Source organism: Setaria viridis, chromosome 2 (genome assembly GCF_005286985.2).
Source record: "Setaria viridis chromosome 2, Setaria_viridis_v4.0, whole genome shotgun sequence".
Taxonomy (NCBI): Eukaryota; Viridiplantae; Streptophyta; class Magnoliopsida; order Poales; family Poaceae; genus Setaria; species Setaria viridis.
Genome location: NC_048264.2, coordinates 30,421,456 through 30,442,289, shown reverse-complemented (window position 1 = coordinate 30,442,289; position 20,834 = coordinate 30,421,456). Strand labels below are relative to the sequence as shown.

The window sequence follows — 20,834 nt, the reverse complement described above, 5'->3', positions numbered from 1 at the left end:
GTGAAAGACAATTTTTTTCGCCGGAAAAACAAAAGGAAGGGGGGGAAAAACAGTTCCGGCACCATGTCGTCGGCGTTCGGCGACTTCGGCCCGCTCACCGAGCGCCGCAAGGCCGAGAAGGCGCGGCAGCAGCGCAGGCGCATCATGATCGCCGTTGGGACCGTGTCCATCGTCGTCGTCCTCATCGTCGCGGGGAGCTTCGCCGTCATGTACAGCGGGAAGTCGTCCAGCGAGGGCCACTCCAAGTCCTCCTCCGGCTCCAAGGGCTCGTCGTCGCCGGCCAAAGGCAAGTCATCCGGCGGCGGGTCCCACTCCGCGAGCCCGAGCAGCTCGGACTCGGACTCGGGCTCGGACTCCGGCTCGTCGGACTCGCAGCCGGACCTCAAGGCCGTGTCCAAGAGCATCAAGGCCATGTGCTCGCAGACGGACTACACGGACGCGTGCGAGAAGAGCCTCGGCAAGGCGGCGACCGCGAACGCGACGTCGCCCAAGGACATCGTCCGGGCGGCGGTGGAGGTGATCGGCGACGCGATCGGGCAGGCGTTCGAGCGCGCGGACCTTATCATGAGCAACGACCCGCGCGTGAAGGCCGCCGTCGCCGACTGCAAGGAGATCTTCGGCGACGCCAAGGACGACCTCAACCGCACGGTCAAGGGCGTCGACGCCAAGGACGGCATCGCCAAGGACGGATACCAGCTGCGCATCTGGCTCAGCGCCGTGATCGCGCACATGGAGACGTGCATCGACGGCTTCCCCGACGACGACTTCAAGGTCAAGGTGAAGGACTCCTTCACCAACGGGAAGGAACTCACCAGCAACGCCCTGGCGCTCATCGAGAAGGGATCGTCGATCCTCTCCGCAATCAAGGGTAGCTCGAAACGGCGGCTGCTCGCCGAGGACGAAGGCGCTCCGGCGTCGAGAGCCGAGCCGGCGCTCGACAAGGACGGCATCCCCGAATGGGTGCCCGACGGCGAGCGGAGGGTGCTCAAGGGCGGCGGCTTCAAGAGCACACTCACGCCGAACGTGGTGGTGGCCAAGGACGGCAGTGGCAAGTTCAAGACCATCAACGAGGCGCTCGCCGCCATGCCCAAGTCCAACAACGGAAGGTACCGAACGACCTCGAGCCGTGTGTCTCCGTTCCTTGATGCAGTGTCTAATTGTCACGGGTGTTGTGTCCCGTAGATACGTGATACAAGTGAAGGAGGGGGTGTACGAGGAGTACGTGACGATCACCAAGGCTATGGTGAACGTGACCCTGCTAGGCGACGGCTCCAAGAAGTCCATCGTCACCGGCAAGAAGAACTTCGTCGACGGGATCACGACCTTCAAGACCGCAACCTTCAGTAAGGACGACGCTGCTCGATCTCTGCTTAGTTTCAATTCGATCGATCAGGCTCCGATCCAATAATGAGTTGCTGTCGTCGTCGGGTAGCCGCGCAAGGCGATGGGTTCATGGCGATCGGGATGGGTTTCCAGAACACGGCCGGACCGGAGAAGCACCAGGCGGTGGCGCTACTGGTGCAGTCGGACAAGTCCATCTTCCTCAACTGCCGCATGGACGGGTTCCAGGACACGCTGTACGCGCACTCCAAGGCGCAGTTCTACCGCAACTGCGTCATCTCCGGGACGGTGGACTTCATCTTCGGTGACGCGGCGGCCGTGTTCCAGAACTGCATCCTCGTCCTGCGCCGCCCCATGGACAACCAGCAGAACATCGCCACCGCGCAGGGCCGCGCCGACGCCCGCGAGGCCACGGGGTTCGTGCTCCAGAAGTGCGAGTTCCAGGCCGAGACCGCGCTCAGGGACGCCGCGCGCCCGCCCATCAAGAATTACCTCGGCCGCCCGTGGCGGGAGTGCTCGCGCACGCTCGTCATGGAGTCGGAGCTCCCGGACTTCATCGACAAGGCCGGGTACATGCCGTGGCAGGGCGACTTCGCGCTCAAGACGCTCTGGTACGCCGAGTACGGCAACACCGGGCCGGGAGCCGACACGGCGGGGCGCGTCAACTGGCCGGGGTACAAGAAGGTGATCAGCAAGGCGGACGCGGCCAAGTTCACCGTCGAGAACTTCCTGCGTGCCCAGCCGTGGATCGATCCCACGGGGACGCCGGTCAAGTACGACCTCTTCACATGAGGACCACGGCCGGGGATCGCGTGCGATGCGGGCGTCTGCGCAGTAGGGGATCGGATCGGAGGAGGCAAAGAGGTGGTGATGAGTGGAGATGCTACGGTGCCCTGCATGGACGTCCAGTTCAAATTCGCGTTGGTATACTGGCTGTTATATGGGTTTTGTACCTGTACATGAAGTTTCTTTTTCCTACCACGATTACGTCTCAGTATAGAAGATTTGGAAAATCTTTGACAGAGATACTGTAACATTTCACTGGCAACACTATGGGAGATCTATATATCAGTTAGCTGAAAATGAGTTTTTTTCAGCCAATGCACTACAGTTGCCTGATCTAGAGTCCGAGGCAGCAATAACTTTTAGCTCAAAAAAACGATTGGCACAGCAACCCGCAGTTACCTTGGAAACCATGCGTGAGGGAGGCGCCTCGGGCCGTGAGCGAGACTAGCGCTCTGCCTCGCCTTGTTTTTCACTGTTCATCAATTAAAAAACTCTCGTATGTATCTCCACGCTAGATGTCCTGCCAGCTATCACCTGTTTACTTGGGGTGAGACAGGAGCTAAACTTTAGTCCTGGGATGCTAATTAGAAGGATTAAACACGAGCTAATTATAAAACTAATAGCAGAACCTCTAAGCTAAATCGCGAGACGAATCTAGCCTAATTAATCGATCATTAATGAATGGTTATTGTAGCACCCCATTGTCAAATCATGAACTAACTAGGCTTAATAGATTCGTCTCGTGATTTAGACTAGGAGTTGTGCAATTAGTTTTATAATTGACCTATGTTTAATACTCATAATTAATATCAAACATCCCCTTAAACATCCCCTTAGGTAACTTTCAGATCGAACTGTTATTATGTGTTGGACTGTTGGTGTCGCTCCTGTTCTCCCACACGGCAACCACCACCTCGGCTGCCGTTCACCATCCTAACCCGGCCATTCTTTGCCTCCCAACCATTAGACACCGTCGTCCACTGCCCGCGCCAGTCCTCCACCACGAGGGTTTGGGGCAGCCTGTTCACCGTGAGCCTGCTGGACCCCAGACTTCCCTGTAAACAGGACCACCTTGTTTTCATTCCATTGTGGCTGAAGATTAATTAAATCTAGAATACTAAACCTCCAAATGTCAGTACTATATAGGATCCCGGATCCATATGATAGGCATTCAAACTTACTCTCACTAGAATTCGTGTTCTTGCTAAAATAAAGTTGCATTGAGTACATGTTAGATTATGCCCCCCTCCCCCCTAAAAACTACTCCCTCCATACTCATAAAACATGTTGTTTAGGACATGATTGTGCTTACCAAGGAGTGATTAATTAGGGAGTATTTTTCCCTATGTGCCCCTATTAAATAGGGTTGCGGGTGCATTCCATATGAGAAAGAACCATAACTTAAATGGCTAGCGTAGGGTGTTGTGAGCCCTAAAGACTGGGTTCGATTCCTGGTGGGTGCATATTTTCTGCTAGTGCCCCTGATTTTGCATGGCACTGTTTAGTTTCGGCTGAACGTGGCTGAGCGCGTTTCTGTGCGATTTTGGCCTGGCGCGCGAAAGATGCATGTCCCTGTGCACTGGCGCTCGTTTGTTTCGTTCATTTTTTTGTTTGAGTTCACTGGCGCTATTTTCTTTTCACTGCGCGCGTGGTAATAGTTCACTAGCGCTATTTTCTTTTCACTGCGCGCGTGGTAATAGGCCTGACACTTGGAGTGCTTCCTCTATTTAAACACCTCGTACCTAGCTTCCTGCATCTACTACCTTGCCTCCTTGCTTGCTTGCTTAAACTACCGTGCTTGCTTGTTCTTAGCCATGTTCATCTACGACATGGCTTAGTTTTTTTCTTCTTCCACTTCTCCGTACGGCGCAATGGGTGATCCGTTCCCTGCCTTTGATTTGAATGTTCGTATAGAACAAGATGACGAGGGCAACCTTCTCTTCAATCTCAACGAGCTAATATTGGAGGATCACAACAACGGTATTGTGTCCATTGTTACTCAGTTTGCTCTTTCCATTTATGATATTCATAGCAGCCACTTGCAAATGTCGTTTCCTTTCTCAGTTTGCTGTTTCCTTTTTCAACAGGAATTGATTTGAACTTGCCACTTGATGAATTTGGTGCTGTTGACTTCGATTATGTACAAAACCTCTCATGTAAGCCATGGCTATTATTTGACGTGGATTTGATTTATCTTGTCACTTGATGCAATTAGATTTTTGTATTGGTAAGCATGGCAATTATTTTGAATGTGCCATTAGATAAACCTGCATGTCGTATCTACTACTCCGTGGCTATTGTTTTTTTAACATGCCCTTGTTTAATTTCTTTTAATAGAACAAGTCGTGGCTAACAAGTGATTATTTTTTTAATACAATATGCTGCTCCCGTTGAAGCAAACCATCAAAGAAAAGACATGACAGAAGACGTCAGAAAACAAATTTATCAATCATTGTTGGCTAGAAGCAAGAATGGAAAACTAGGCAAGAAAGATACAACAATCGTTGCTGATCAGTTTGGAGTGCACATTCGGACAGTTCAACGCTTATGGAAGCAAGGTAAAATCCAACTTGCAAATAACATTCCGGTTGTGGTTGCTAGTCGAAAGAAGGGTAGAAGTGGTCGTAAGGCAGTCCCTCTAGATTTGGAACGATTGCGCAACATTCCTCTCAAGCAAAGAATGACCATAGAAGATGTGTCCAGTAAACTTGGTATTAGCAAAGCTAGGATACAAAGATATTTGAAAAAAGGTTTGCTTAGGCGCCACTCTAGTAGCATCAAACTATACCTCACAGATGCTAACAAGAAGACTAGGTTGAAGTGGTGTGTTGATATGATTGAGCAAGGTTTGGTTGATGATCCAAAATTTAAGGATTTGTTTGATTTTGTGTTCATTGATGAAAAATGGTTCTACCTCTCTCAAAAATCTGAAAAATATTATTTGCTGCCCGAGGAAGATGACCCACATCGCACTTGTAAGAACAAGAACTACATCCCTAGGCGCATGTTCTTGTGTGTATGTGCTCGGCCAAGGTTTAGGAATGGAGAATGTGTTTTTGATGGAAAAATAGGTTGTTTTCCACTTGTCACTTATGAACAAGCTATTAGAAGAAATCACAATCGTATTCGTGGAGAAGAAGTAATCAAGCCAATTACATCAATCACAAGGGATGTGATCAGAGATTTCATGGTAAATAGAGTGTTCCCTGCAATTCGAGCCAAGTGGCCAAGAGAAGATGTGAACAAGCCAATTTTCATACAACAAGATAATGCACCTTCTCATTTAAAAGTGGATGATCCTATTTTTTGTGAGGCTGCTAAGCAAGATGGTTTTGACATTCGGTTAATTTGTCAACCACCCAATTCTCCGGATTTTAACATTCTAGATTTGGGGTTTTTTTAGAGCTATTCAAGCTATTCAATACAAGAAGGATGCAAAAACAATTAAAGATCTTGTTCCAGCCGTGCAACAGGTAAATGATCAATTGTTTCTTACAACAAGATAATGCACTTGTTTCATTGTTTCTTCAATGACTAATTCATTGATTTCTTCATCATATTTTTTAGGCATTCTTAGAGTACTCTCCATGGAAAGCAAACAGGATTTTTGTAACACTACAAAGTGTTTTGAAAGAAGCCATGAAGCTCCAAGGATGCAACAAGTTGAAAATTCCTCACATGCAAAAACAAAAACTTGAGAGAGAAGATAGGCTGCCATTGCAAATATCCTGTGAACCTTCCTTGCTAGCTGAAGCCATTAGTAGTCTCCCTGCAAATTAGAAGATGGAAATTAGCTTATGCAAATTAGAAGATGCAAGTTACGGATCCTACAATGTATCTTAGGTTAAATGCATGTACCATACTGAACTTGCTTTGCTTCATCTTCTTTGTTGGCCTGGGGACTGATCTTTGTTTGCTTCATCTTCTCATCGTGCTCCTCCAACTTCTTTACAACTTCCTCAGGCAGAATGATGGTGTTACCATGCATTTCAAATTTTTCCACATCAGGAATGAAGAACTCACAATCAAACTTATCCACGCCATAGAGGAACCTTGCTGGCACATCATAGTCTTCATGCAAAAGGCCACAACGGGCACACCTGCAAGCGTTGCGGCGAGCTTGGAAGCAGGCTTCTCCGAAGACGCCGCCAGCGTGGAACGTGCCGCAGCGAGGACACTGTACCTCCTCGACGGAGTCTGGCACCTCCTCGACGGAGTCCAGCGGCTCCACGTTGTCTAGCGCGACGGAGTCCGGCACCTCAACGACGGAGTCCAGATCAGGCGCGACGGAGTCCGGCAACTCCTGCGGCGTCATCTCGATGTTGTCCAGCGCGACGGAGTCCGGCAACTCCTGCGGCGTCATCTCGATGTTGTCCAGCGCGACGGAGTCCGGCAACTCCTACGGCGTCATCTCGACGTTGTCCAGCTGCAATTCGAGCGAGCGTGGACGCGAGCGATCCACGTCGCGAGCGTACGGCGAGCATGCAGGTGAGCGTGCAACGACCATGCGGCGAGAGTGCGGCGATCGTGCAAGCGAGCGATCCATCCGTGGCGGCTAGGAACGGCGGCGACGTTGTACTGCGACGATGAAGGGAGTGCCACACTGTCGTGCAACAAGAATGGCAGTGCGACGCAATAATGGGTTGCGAGTGAATGGTCGACGAAGGAAACGAAGTGGCAAACGCGATTAATGCTCGGCGGCGCGCGTGATTAGCGAAGGAAGGAAGCCGAGAGGATTCCAGGGGCAAACGCGACCACGTACGGGGTCACGCGGCCACAACGACATGTTTCACGAAAATGCAGTAGAGGCCCACGATGACATGTTTTATGAATACGGAGGGAGTATTAGTGTCAGAGCCAAATGACTTGTCCACCCATAATTAAATGGTTAATTGATATGGGAGCATGAGTAAGCTCCTCGGTTCTTAGACCCTGCTTGGATCCCTCATCTAAATTTTAGCTGGCTAAATTTAGCCACTTTGGATCCAAACAGGACCCAGCTAAACTTTAGTTGCAGCTAAAATTCTTTAGCTGGTTGGACCTAGCTAAACCAGCTAAAACTAGTAAAAGACCATAGTACCCCTCCACATACCTGAGGAAATCCCCCGTTGTTCCCCTCATGTGCGCCTGCGCGACACCGCCCCTCCCCACACGCTGTCCCTCCCCTCGCCTTCTCCTCCTCTCCCTTCCTTCCCCTTTTCCTCTTTGCCTCTGAATCCTAGCTCACGCCTCTGCTGTCCGCTCCAAATTCCCAAACCCTAGCAAGCCACCTACGCAAGATGGATGAGCACTGCGAGCTACTCCTCGCATCCCCCAAGGCGGCGGTGGTAGGGAGGATGACGTCGGCGCCATCAAGCACGACTACTTCAACCTCGGCTCCGACGCCGAGTACCCTAGGTGGGCGTCGCTGTCGAAGGAGGATGAGGACGAGGATGAGGAAGAGGTTGAGGGGCTTCTCGCAGCATCGGACAACGCAAGCAGGGTGGAACCGGACCAAGATGATCTTCTCTTCTACGGCCGTGACCGAGCGACGCTGTGGTCGGACTCGTCCTCGGGTGGGGAGAGGCCAAAGGTCGAGGTGACCGAACCGGTGGAGCAAGCTAGGGCGGCAGCGATGGAGGAGGAAGGGGGCCGAGGGCGTGGTGGCGAATGGAGGAGGACCCGTCCAATGGTGGAAGCTGCCACTAGACGTGCTGCGTGTGTGGACCCTGCAAGTGAGAGGGAGGCGTTGTATAGATAAATCTCTCTTCAACTAGCATTTAGATAGTGGATCCGAACACCCTCATCTAGCTAACTTTAGCTGGCTATAAAAAGTCTTTGAACTTTAGCTGACTAAAGTTTAGATGGGTGGATCCAAACATGACATTATTCCACTTAGATAGCACATTCACTTTAGGGAAACAGGAACAACCAACCTTGCGTTGCTCAAACGACATGAGACCCTACCAACTTGGTCTAAAAGCCACAACTTCATTCTTTGTCGGATAAATTTTTAGTGTACAATAATATTGTGTTTTCAACTTTTCATATACTAGATTTATATTTAAAACTACTTCAGGTAAGGCTAATCTCATAGTCATGAAAACATAACTACGAGTATTAACATTCAAAGTGCACTAACCTTTTCTCTTTCCGGTATGCAAATACGCCATTTCGGGCAATGACATGGTCTCCAAATACAATTTTGACCACCATTTTGTATTACGATATTTTTTTATAAAATAAACACATATATGATATTACGAAAGTAGTAGTACTCAAAGCAAGTTTATGCATATGCTTGCATTCTCAAACTGATAAATAATTAAAGGTTACGCATAATCAAAGTTATAAAAGTTTGATCAGATCTTACTCTAAAAAAGTTACTATAGATTAGATCCTTGTCCAAAACAACGAGTACCAAGTCAGGCAAGACCAAACCGCGTCCTACATTTTTCTGGAAAGCATCCTACTCCATGTGTATTTTGGCTCAAATGTATAAGCCCTTGAACAACGTAAAGCCAGGGATCACCATTGTGGAGACTGGAGAAGATTTCTGAGTTTTGACTGTCCAATCTAAATGCAACCTTTGCCATGACTCCTCTCCGGTCTCCGCGTCCGCCCACAAAATTCAATTTTTTTAAGAGGAAATGAAAAGGGCATCCCAACGGTCAGCACACACCGGGCTCGCCTCGGGCTACAAATACCCAGCCTACAACATCGCCGGCGGCAGAAGTCCGGCCTCCGGCGCACCCGTTCTCACGTGCATCGCGACGACGTTCGTGCTCGTAGACCACCACGATCAGAAGTATATGTAAGTACCCTGAATGCTGAGGTGGAGGATAGAGGAGAGGAGAGAGAGGAGAAGCGGTCTGTAAACTTACAACCCGTTTAGATCTAGAAAAAAAATTATAAGAGAGACAAGTGAATCTTGTATTAATATTGAAGAAATTTTATAAGAGAGACAAGTAAATCTTGTATTAATATTGAAAAGCCCACTGCTATATGGGTGAACTTACAGTCAGCACACTGCTCTATTATTAGCTTGCTCTCAATCCAGCGATGACGGCGACCGCGACTTCGTCGTCGACCGGCGCCCGCGCCCTCCACTAGCTCCCCTTCGCCGAGGCGGTCTCCACCACGCGCGCCCTGCTGGGCGCGTCGCACGAGGACCTCCGCCTCCGCGCGCACCAGCTGTCGCGCGGGCTGAGCATCGCCTTCTTCCCCCGCGCGGCGGCGGCGGGAGCCTTCGCCGAGCGTGGCAGGGCGTGGTTCCCGGAGGGTGGCCTCTACGTCTGCGCCAACCTCCCCCCGCTCTCGCCGGCGGTACGGGCCGTGCTGCGGGTGCTGATGCAGGTCGTCGTCAAGGAGGCAAGCTACGACGTGTGCGGTTACTTCTACGACACCGTCCGCGACGTGTTGTGGCAGCTCGTCGGCGACGCCAGGGACGGCCGTGGCCCCGCGGTGTTCGACCGCGAGAAGTTCGAGGCCGCCTTCGCGCTCGAGGGGGTGGAGTGACGTTATCGTTGATCTTTTGTTGCCTGCCGTAGTAGTTTGCTACTGATATGACTTTAGGGCCAGTTTGGCAGGGCTCCGGCTCCTCTTAAAACGCTTCGGCTCTGGCTTCTCTGATGGAGCGGCTTCTCTAGTGTCAATGGAGCCGTTTCCGAAGGTGTTTGGCAAAACGGCTTCTCCTATATTATTAGCTATGGATATAAGAGGTCAAATGTCCTATATGCCCTTGGATATATATTTTTTTAATAGATGAATCGAATGTTTAATAATAGTTTATAATTTAAGTCCATTTGAATTAAAAAAATAAATGAAAAGGAATTCTCTCTCCTTTTCATTTTTTCTTCTTTTTTCCCTTCACCTTTTCTGTTTTTTCCTTCCCCTTTTCTTTTTCCTCCGTGCTCCCCATCTCCTTCTGCCTTATCTTTTTCCCGTCTCCTCTGGCTTCCGCCGCTTTCTCCCTCACGCGCCACCCGGCCCCCCGTTGCCGCCCCGCTCCCCGTCGCCGCCCCGCCCTCGGGTCCCCGGCGCTGCTCCGCCTCAGCTCGCCGCCAACACTGAGCTCCAACGCCATCCCCGTCGCCGCGCCGCCTCGAGTCGCCACCCGACCCTCGGGTCCCCCGTCGCCGTGCCAGCCAGCTCCCCGTTGCCTGGCCTGCCTGCGGGCCCTCCTCGAGGGCAAGCGTGGGAAACGGCCGAGGAGGAGCCGCGGGAGCCCGTTATTTTGGCTCCGCCTCCTCGAAAGGGCTCCAGAGAGCGCGATTTGCGAGGCTCTGCCGCCGGAGCCGGAGCCGTTCTGCTGCGCGCGCGTCCTTTGGTAGGGCTTCAGGAGCGGCTTCTCCCGAAGCTCTACCAAACGAGCCCTTAGTGCGGTACCGTCGTCATATTGTGCTCTTAAGATTTTTGTTATATGATTTCGAACTAACCGGTCCAGTAGTTCTGGTGGGGCCGAGTTCCAGTGCAGTCGCTATAGCGACTGCAACTTAAGCGGCAGCCAGATGCAGAGGGGAAATCCTGTTCATCACTGTGCAGTACTGTTCGGCACTGTCCCATTTTTACTGTATGGTACTGTCACTACTGTAGCATCGCATCTGGGCCGTTCGTGCGGAGATCAGACGGCCAAAATTGCGTGCAGTCCTTATCTTGCAGTCGCAGTAGTGATGAACTTTTGTTACTACTTCTATTGAGTGGAATACTGGATGATGGATGCTAACGTATGAATTTAGATAAAATGCTCTTGATTATTTTTTTAAAAAAAATTCTTCCTTTGCGTTGGAACACTTCAAAAATCGGAAGTGTATTTGCAGTTGCGCAACTCCAGGCCGTCAGGGTTTACTTGATGTGAAGTTGCAGCTTAACAAGTTCAGTTCGTCTTGATGTTTCAACTAAAAACCTTTTCCCCGTGACATCTTCTTCACCGTGCATTGGCCTGACTAATCTCCCATCGTAATCCGTGGTTAATTTACAAATTTAGAAGGGAATTTGACACAAAGGGGCATCAAAGTTTCCCAGGTTGACACGGCCAATGAAAGTGTGAAACTCGTCAAGAATGCGAGTTGATCCTCGAACAATAATGTACTAGTGGCATTTCTTCAATATAGGATTCAGCCTGAAACAATATTATCAACAGAAACACTAGCAGTTCGAAAAAACAAGAATACCACTGTTCGGTGCGACAACGACTTTGCTCTGCCGGCGGCTGCGGCTCTATGTGGTAGTTGTCTCGGCGGCTAGTTTTTGCTGCGTCGATGGTTCACAGTTTCACGCGAAAGCCATGCTTGGCTCCCTGTCGAGTCCGGCAATGGTGAACTAAATGGATAAGTCCTAGCTAGTGCACCGGTAATACTGGACATGGCAGCCACAGCATGCCAACATCAACCGAAATTTTGCTACTTTTCGAAGCATACGACCTCTGCAAGAATACTATGATATTCTCCGACTTTCTTTGAAAGATCATGAACCTTCTTTGAAATTTGAATTCCTATGTACTCACACCTACAAACACTGACGTTGTGACGCACAATATGAACATTGAACGCAATTACGCACCGCACAAGGGGTCAATCCACGAACACTTAGGCTAATCCCAGTGAGAGTTTCATAGAGGTTTCATGCACATTAAATACGGTGACACATCAGCATATGTGATGACATGACATGGTAGTTATGAAGTGAGAGAGGGAAGGAGTTTCATCATGATGAAACTGTGTATACACTGTTTCCAAGACTATGAAACCTATTGAAACTTGCATTGGGGGCTATAGAGTTTCATTTCATCTAACCATAGCCAATCACATGCCTCACAATTAAATGTTATGGGCATCCTATGAAATCGTGAAATGAAACTGTGCACTGAGACTCCCTGTTTCATTCATGAGAATACACCTCATGGGATGATGTGGCATCCTTGGAAATAGTGCAATGAAACCTTGCACTGGGACTAGCCTTAGATCCACGAACACTTAGGGTGTGTTTGGATACCCCATGCTAAAGTTTAGCACATGTCACATCGGATGTTTGGATGCTAATTAAAAGTATTAAACATAGGTTAATTATAAAACTAATTGCACAGATGGAGTCTAATTCGCGAAACGAATCTATTAAGCCTAAGCCTAATTAGTCCATGATTTGACAATGTAGTGCTACAGTAACCATTTGCTAATCATGGATTAATTAGGCTTAATAGATTCGTCTCGCGAAATAGCATAGGGGTTCTACAATTAATTTTATAATTTGTTCATGTTTAGTCCTCCTAATTTGCATCCGAATATTTGATGTGACACTGCTAGTATCCAAACACTCCTAGGGACATTCCGACTGACTGACTGGGACGTCCTTTTGACTGCCGCCTCCCCACCTCCTCCAAGCCATACCAACGGTCACACACCACGGACGCCTACAAATACCCAGTGCGTACTACAACATCATCGGCGGCAGTCCATCCTCCGGCGCACACGCTCCCATACGCGGCGATGGCATTCCAGCTCCTAGACCACGACGATTCCAGCACCAGCTGCGAAGCCGCCGCCGCTAGCGGCGGCGGCGATCGCTACTGCGTCCTTGATCTCCCGCTCCGCTCCGTCGGTGGCCACTACCACCCCGCCACGGCCGTGACCGGCGCCAGCGCCCTACGCTGCCTTCCCCTCGCCGCCGCGGCCTCCACCGTGCGCGCCCTGCTGGGCGCGTCGCACGAGGACCTCCGCCTCCGCTCGCAGCAGCTGTCGTGCGCGCTGGGCGGCGCGTTCTTCGAACCCGACACCGCGGCGGCGGGCCCCTTGGCGGAGTCCCACGGCGGTGGCACGCGGTTCCCGGAGGACGCGTTGTACGTCTGCCCCGAGCTCCCACTGCTATGGCCGGCGCTGATGGTCATCCAACGTGCCCTGCTGCAGGTCGTCGTGAAGGAAGCCAACCACGGCTCCTGCGACTGGAACTACGACAACGTCGGCGAGCTTATGCGCCTGTTGGTCGCGACGCCGCGGAAGACCGTGGCCCCGCGGTGTTCGACCGTGAGAAGTTCGAGGCGCCTTCGCGCTCGAGTGGGTGGAGTGATCATTTATCTTCGTAGCCCGCCGTTGTAGTTTGCTGCTGATGTCAATACGGTAACGTCAGATTGTGGGGGTTTGCAGCGCCGTGTTTCAGAATATACATTTTGTGGCTACTGTTGATTGGATGATGGATCCTGAATTCCTAATTAATGAATTTGGATAAAAATGCGCGGATCCTTGAATTGAATTTCATTCTAATAATCATATTTTATATATAAATTAATTAAGCTAATATAGTTGTATGTGATATATTTGTATATTATTGTTGGTCATATGGGAGAGATACTTATATACTGCACTTCTGAAGGAAGTGAGTTGAAGAGCGTGGTATAAGTTGCACATTAGAAATATAGTATGAGGATCTATAGAATCAATTTACATCTCCCACTCCCATGAATTTAACATAGGCTTATATCTAAACTTTCTAAAGTTGTGGAATGGCACATTCCAAGATAAATAGCCTACTCCATTAATTAGATTTTCAATTTCTTCAAAATGAAGGATCCAAACGGGACCTTATATTTTTTTTTCTGTTCTTTGCTTGCATCAGAACACTATTAAATCGAAAGGTGGGTCTTTTTGTTTGCATCAGAGTGGGGTTGGGCACCATTCAGTCTTAAAGTTTCAGCGTCCTTGTTCAGGCTTCACTACAAGTTTAGGGTGCCATGTGAAACTGAAGTTGCAAGTGACTATGTTCGGTTCAGTCTTGATGCTTCAACATGGTGAAATGTTTCAACTCAAAATCTTCTTCCCCGACATTTGATGCACAATGTACTGCCGAATCGACCTACCCTGGTAATTCATACTAGTTAGTCTAAAAATTTGGACAAGAATCCAATTTTCCTAGATTGACACGGTTATTGAAAATTTGTCAAGATGGCAAGTTGAAAACCTGTCAAGATGGCAAGTTGAAAACCTGTCAAGATGGCAAGTTGATCCCTTCAGCCCGAAAACAATATTTGCAAGAAAAGTACAAGAACTTCAGACAAATATGGGGTATCACTTCACCAATATTTGCAACTATATTTGTTTAACTGCATGTTAAATTCTCAAACAAGGTAGCAGTACTAGCATTTGTTTAGATGCAAAGGATTGGATTAAATTCAGAAGAGCAATAACCCATAAGGTTTCAGAGAGCGTGTGCACTGCAATTGTAGAGGGCGTGTGCGCTGCAATTGTAGAGAGAGCGTGGGTGACATGCGAACCTGAAGTTGTAGAGGTGACAAATGACCATGTTCAGTTCAATTCGTCTTGATGTTTCAGCATGATGAGATATACCAACTCAAAATTAGTATTCTGATCGTTTCAAAAACAAATGGTTTTTGATCTTCCCTAGTAATTAGTGGTTTAATTAACTTGGGTTACATTGAAAAAGAAAGGGGCATCCAATTTTCCTAGGATAACATGGTCACTCAAAATATGTCAATAACGCAAGTTGTTCTCGAACCAAATACATTTTAGGATAGGATTCATCCTGAAACAACATTTGCAATAAAACATTAGCATTTCAGAGAAACATGATTATTAGGATCAAATCACCAACATTTGCAACAGCATTACTGGCAAGTTGAATTCTCGACAAGGTGATAGCACTATCATTTCTTAACTGCAAAGATTGGACTACATCCTGTTGGTATGTTGTAAATATGGTTAGAGTTAGGGACCAAAATGTAAAAATAGGAAAGAGATAAGATGGAGTACCTGAGAATGATTGAGATTATCGATCCATTCAATTTTCCCCCAATGTTACTATTCATGTTCTTCCCTTTCTTACTTCAGATCCAAAATTTCTCTTAAATCTACCAATAAATCTCCAATATGGTATCAAAGCCAGATTAATCCTATTGTTTCCACTCCATTCTCGTTGATTGATTGGAGGTGGAAGAGGTGGAGATGCCGTAGTCGTTACCATCTTAGTGGAGTTGCTGATGGGTGGGTTCGTTGGCCCGGTGTTGATCTGAGTGCCTTTTCTTTTGAGCTCTATTGCCTGCAGCTCTTGATGGGTGCTGCATGCCTGCTTGGGAGGGGGAGGTTGTGTATCTGTGGCCATCAGTCCTACTGTTGTCCATCTTTGGAGCCTCCTGTGCCTGGTGTTTTCATCATACATGGTTTCAATCATTTGTGAGCAAACTTTTTCTTGATGGTTTAAATCAAGAATTTGACCTCCGTCGGCAGCTTATCTTTTCTAAGTCTGAATGGTCTACTCTTGATAAGATAATTTCCAACACAATAGAAGAGGAAACTAAACTATCACATCCCAAAGTGGATGATTATAAAGCAGTTGATGCTAGTGCTGCCTTATCTTTAACGAAGAGCAGCACATCTATTTCCCGAGGGGACCAAGAAAGAAATAAGGTGATTTGTGATCACTATGGTGATAAGGGCACACCATAAAGAGGTGCTTTAAATTGCATGGTTTTCCATCTAGCAAGATGATTTGTGATCATTGTGATGATAAGAGGCATACCATAGAGAAGTATTTTAAGCTGCATGGTTTTCCACCTGGGTGGGAAAAAGGGGAGGAATCTCAACCAGGGGGGCTTCGAGGTGCTAACTAGAATCGAGCCAATCATATTGCATCTGAAAAGGAGCTTCCACTAATAGATGCTCAAGCTCTTGAGAAATACAACTCCAAGCTCAAGCTCTCTGAAGGCTCACCTTCCACTCAAGGTTCCTCTACTAATTCCAGTTACCATACTACTTCCCAAGGTATAAAACCTGTTCAAGCCTACACACATAAACCTTGGATTATTGATTCTGGAGCTTCTAACCATATGAATGGAGCATCCAATCTTTTCACTTCCTATACTCCTTGTTCAGGTAAGGATAAGGTGCTTGTAGCAGATGGATCCATGGTTCCTATAACAGGACGTGGATCTATCCGGTGCACCAAAACCCTATCCTTATCACCAGTTTTGCACGTTCCTGATTTTCCTATTAACTTATTATCAGTTAGCTCTATCATGAAATTCCTCAATTGTAGAGGTTGGTTTGATCCTTCTCATTGTGCTTTTTAGGAGCTAGGGACAGGGAGAATTCTTGGGACTAGGACCGTGCATAATGGACTCTATTATCTTGATGAAGGGAGTGATGAAGTTGCTTTTGCATCCAAGATGTCTCCATGTCAAGAATTATTATTACTTCACTGCAGGCTTGGAAATCTCTCTTTGGTTGCTATGTCTCGTAGTTATCCTTCACTTTTTAATGCATGTCCTAGGGAATCTCTTATATGTGATGCATGTGAGTTTGCTAAACATATAAGAGTTCCCTATCCTAGTTTGGGTCTAAGAAGTAATAAACCGTTTGATGTGATTCATTCTGATGTTTGGGGACCATGTGAGGTGCACTCTATTTTTGGACATAGATGGTTTGTGACTTTTATTGATGGCTTTAGTAGGTATACTTGGCTTTATTTGTTGAAACACAAAAGTGATGTTTTTGTTGTTTTCAAGGATTTGTATGCCCTCATTAAAAATAAGTTTGGCAACACTATTAAGATCTTACGCTCAGACAATGGTACAGAGTACGTTAACCAGGAGTTTGAACAGTTCCTTGTTTCTAATGGTATTGAACATCAAACAACATGTGTTAACACTCTAGAGCAAAATGGTGTTGCTGAATGAAAAAATAGGCATTACTTGAGGTTGCTTGTTCTCTTATGTTTACAATGAATGTTCCTAAGTTTCTTTGGGGGGAAGCAGTGAAGACTGCAACATATCTAATTAATCGCATGCCTCTTCGAGTTCTTAACAATAAATCTCCTGCTGAGTTACTTTTGAATTCGAATGAATTTGTTGTTGCTCTGAAGGTCTTTGGATGTGTTTACTTTGTTCATGACTATGGAAATGATGTTAGAAAGCTTGGCCCTTGTGCTGTTAGATGCATGTTTGTTGGTTGCTCTCCTACTCAAAAAGATTATCGTTGTTGGTGTCCATCCAAACATCATTTCTTTGTAAGTATGGATGTGACATTTCAAGAATATGAACCTTATTATGAGCCAACCAATGATACCGGAATTACTCTTTTTCCACCTGAAGAGCAACAAGAGGGGGAGAGTAATAGTGGAGGTATTCATATGGGCACTGTTCTTGTTCCTCCTTCAGTTGGTTCCTATGGGGATAATTCGGTTCATAGTCAGGGGGAGGAAATTAATAACGATAGTGAGAGTGGGGGTAATAATTCTTGCCATGGTGATACACATAGTACTTTGTCTTCTCAAAACAAAGAGTCTCTTATGCACGAGGACCCAGGTACCAACTTAGAATCTCTTAGTCCTAATGCTCCATCTAGCACTCTAGAGCAAGGAGACAATCAACTGTTTACTTAGCCTCTACCTATAACCCTAAGAAAGCCAACTAGATCTTCCAATATTCCAGCATTCCTTAAAGATTATGTTGGTTACAAACATGGCATTTCCAATTTTATTTCCTACAAGTGTTGTAGCCCATCCTTCCAAAGTTTTGTTGCATCTCTTGATTCTGTATTCATACCCATGAATTGGAAATTAGCTAAAGAGGATCCTAAGTGGAAGGATGCAATGCTTGAAGAGATGAGAGCTTTGGAGAAGAATAGAACTTGGGAGCTTGTGGATCTACCGCACGGTAAGCAACCTGTTGGGCGCAAGTGGGTTTTCACCATTAAACATACACCTAAAGGGAAGGTTGATAGATACAAAGCCCGTCTTGTGGCAAAAGGATACACTCAAACTTATAGGATTAACTATGATGATACTTTTGCACCTGTTGCTAAGATGAATTCGGTAAGAACACTCATACCTTGTGCTATCAACTTGGATTGGGATATATACCAGATGGATGTTAAAAATGCTTTCCTTCATGGTGATCTCCATGAAGAAGTATATATGCACATACCACCTAGCTTTGAAACAAGTCAAACAAATGGGAAAGTGCTTCGTTTACGTTGGTCTCTATATGGATTGAAGTGATACCCTAGGGCTTGGTTTGATCGCTTTAGGCAATCAATGCTCAAAAGAGACTACATCCAAAGTAATTTTGATCACACACTATTCTTTAGGCAATTCTAATAGTGTATGTGGATGATATTGTGATTACTAGGGATGACATTGCTAACATTGTCGATTTGAAGAAATATCTTGCTCAAGAGTTTGAAGTAAAGGATTTGGGGCAATTCAAATATTTTCTTGGTATTGAAATCTCCTGTGGGCCAAAGGGATGTTTCTATCTCAAAGAAAATATGTTTTGGATCTACTAAAGAAAACTGGAATGCTCGGATGTTGTCCTGCAACCACACCTATTGAGCAAAATGATCATTTTAGTAAAGATGTTGGTACTCCAATGGATAAAGAATGTTACCAGAGACTGGTTGGAATACTTATATATATCTCTCACACTCGACCTAATATTGCCTTTGCAGTAAATGTGGTGAGTCAATTTATGCATGATCCCAAATCATCTCATATGGATGTTGTCTATCGCATTTTGAGGTATCTTAAGCGTAGCCCGGGGAGGGGTCTTTTATACACTAAACAAGGAAGCCTACAAGTTGAATGCTATACCGATACTGATTGGGTTGGTTCTTTGGATGATAGACGATCAACTTCTAGGTGTTGTACCTTTGGAGGTAATCTAGTTGCATGGCGAAGTAAAAAAGCAAACTGTGGTAGCACGGTCTACGGTGGAGGCAGAGTTTCATGCTATGTCTCTGGTGTGTGTGAGCTGTTGTGGCTGCAGATTCTTCTAACTGAACTGAGATTGTTTAAGAGTGGACCCTTGATGCTATACTGCGACAACAAAGGGGCTATTGATATAGATAACAATCATGTTCATCATGAAAGAACCAAGCATATCGAGATCGATCGTCACTTTATTAAGGAGAAGTTAGATATAGGAATTATCTGCCTACCTTATGTAAAATCAACTAGCCAGGTGGCTGATATTTTGACGAAAGGGTTGCTTGAAAAGACTTTCTCTTCATTTAGTAGCAAGATGGGTCTATATGATGTCTTTGCCCCATCTTGAGGGGGAGTGTTGGGGTATGTTGTAAATATGGTTAGAGTTAGGGACCAAGATGTAAAAACAGGAAAGAGATTAGATGGAGTACCTAAGAAAGATTGAGAGTATCGATGCATTTAGTTTTCCCCCAATGTTACTTTTCACATTCTTCCCTTTCTTACTTCAGATCCAAAATTCATGTTAAATCCACCAATAAATCTCCAATACATCCAGAGGGGCAGTAACCCGTAACTGCAACACCGCAACTCCTACCACCACGGCACTATTCATTAGATAACTAAAGAACGAAGCATCCCTAATCATAGGTGGCGCCATCCACGAACTCCCAAGGAAGTGGAACCTCCCGGCAGGACTCGATGCCCTGGCCTAGTTGCCTAATCCGTAGAGGGTGCTGCCCTGTCGCTTGAGCACGTAGACGACGTCCATGGCAGTGACGTCCATGGCATGACGTTCTTGAGGAAGATCTTGAGCATGCCACGGTCTCCTCGTAGATGAGTCTCGAGATATGCTTCACGCTATCCCTCCTGGCAAGCCTCCGGATCGCCGGCATGGTGATCCCCTGGATGTTGTCGTGGAGCACCTTCCGGTGGCGCTTGGCACCGCCCTTTCCCAGGCCATTGCCACCCTTGTGTAATGACCTAGATTTAAATCAACTGAGTTTAATCTTAAGACAAGTTCCCTAATCTGGTTGACTCAGCTTTTCTTGAGATATATTGGCTAAGTCTGGTTTTCAGCCCAACCTAGCGCCTTAGGGAGGGTTTATCTTTGGAAAATTGAGCAGGATGCCAAGAAAACTCTTTATAAAAGTTGAAGAATGAAGTCCCTACTTTAGCTTTGTTAATTGGACCTTAATCCAATTCGCCTCCGAAGGTTCCCAAATCTGCAACTCAATTCAGCCCCGACCCCTGAAACCCAACAAACCGTCGTTTTCTCTAAGTTCTGAAACCAGTGTTCTTCTGAACTTTGGAGCTTTGGATCTCCAAATCCACTACATCTTTGAACTCAATCCAATTACAAAAGTTGGACCTTGGCTGGTGTTCTACAACTCTTGTTAAGGGAGTCAAAGTGGTGTAGTTCGGAAATTGGGAGATCAAGAGGCTGGAAAATGGACCCAGAAAAGGATCCCGCAGATCTCTCGGGCCAAGAGTGCCAGAGCGCGCGTGCACCCTGTTTCAGAGCGCCACCGCCACGTGGTGTGACCTCATCGGTGAGCGCCGCCTCGCCCAGTCGCCAGCCGCGACACGATGGATCATCGCGCCTCCTCCCCAATCGCACGCTGGAGCGCCCTGCCAACTTCTCTGCCCCGTCTCGTCTCGCCCGAGACCTTGCCAGCCGCGCCAGGTGCCCTACCGCCGCTGCGACCGAAGATTGGCCGCTGCTGCACCAGTCCGCCTCACCTCCCACACGTATCTCCTCACCAGGATCCCCGGCTGCACCCCAACGCCTTCCGGCTTTTCCGTCGTACCTCAGTCGCGCTGCCCACGCGGGCGCCCCGTGATAATACCGCCATCGCCAACCACCGCGCAGGCAGTGACAACTCCTTTTCCCCCACCTCGCCAGTCGTGTACCGTGGCAGAGCCGCTAGTACATGCATGCTCGCGTCGCATCGCTCGCCCTGTCACCTTGCCTGCAGCGCCTTCGCCTGCAGTGCCCCTCTCTCCCTCCTATCCGCCAATAC

At 47.5% G+C, this 20,834-nt stretch overlaps 2 protein-coding genes across 2 annotated transcripts; both read left to right on the top strand.

Annotated features, from left to right (window-relative positions):
* Nucleotides 1-2,442, top strand: LOC117846122 (putative pectinesterase/pectinesterase inhibitor 45). The gene is made up of 3 exons (XM_034727236.2): nt 1-1,106; nt 1,183-1,343; nt 1,433-2,442. The coding sequence occupies exons 1-3, from the start codon at nt 64-66 to the stop codon at nt 2,131-2,133; spliced, it is 1,905 nt and encodes a 634-aa protein (XP_034583127.1). The 5' UTR covers nt 1-63; the 3' UTR covers nt 2,134-2,442.
* Nucleotides 2,443-6,494: 4,052 nt separating this feature from the next.
* On the top strand, nt 6,495-13,315 carry LOC117844250 (uncharacterized). The gene is made up of 4 exons (XM_072291860.1): nt 6,495-6,615; nt 7,446-7,705; nt 9,220-9,615; nt 12,486-13,315. The coding sequence occupies exons 1-4, from the start codon at nt 6,495-6,497 to the stop codon at nt 13,194-13,196; spliced, it is 1,488 nt and encodes a 495-aa protein (XP_072147961.1). The 3' UTR covers nt 13,197-13,315.
* The last annotated feature ends 7,519 nt before the right edge of the window (nt 13,316-20,834 follow it).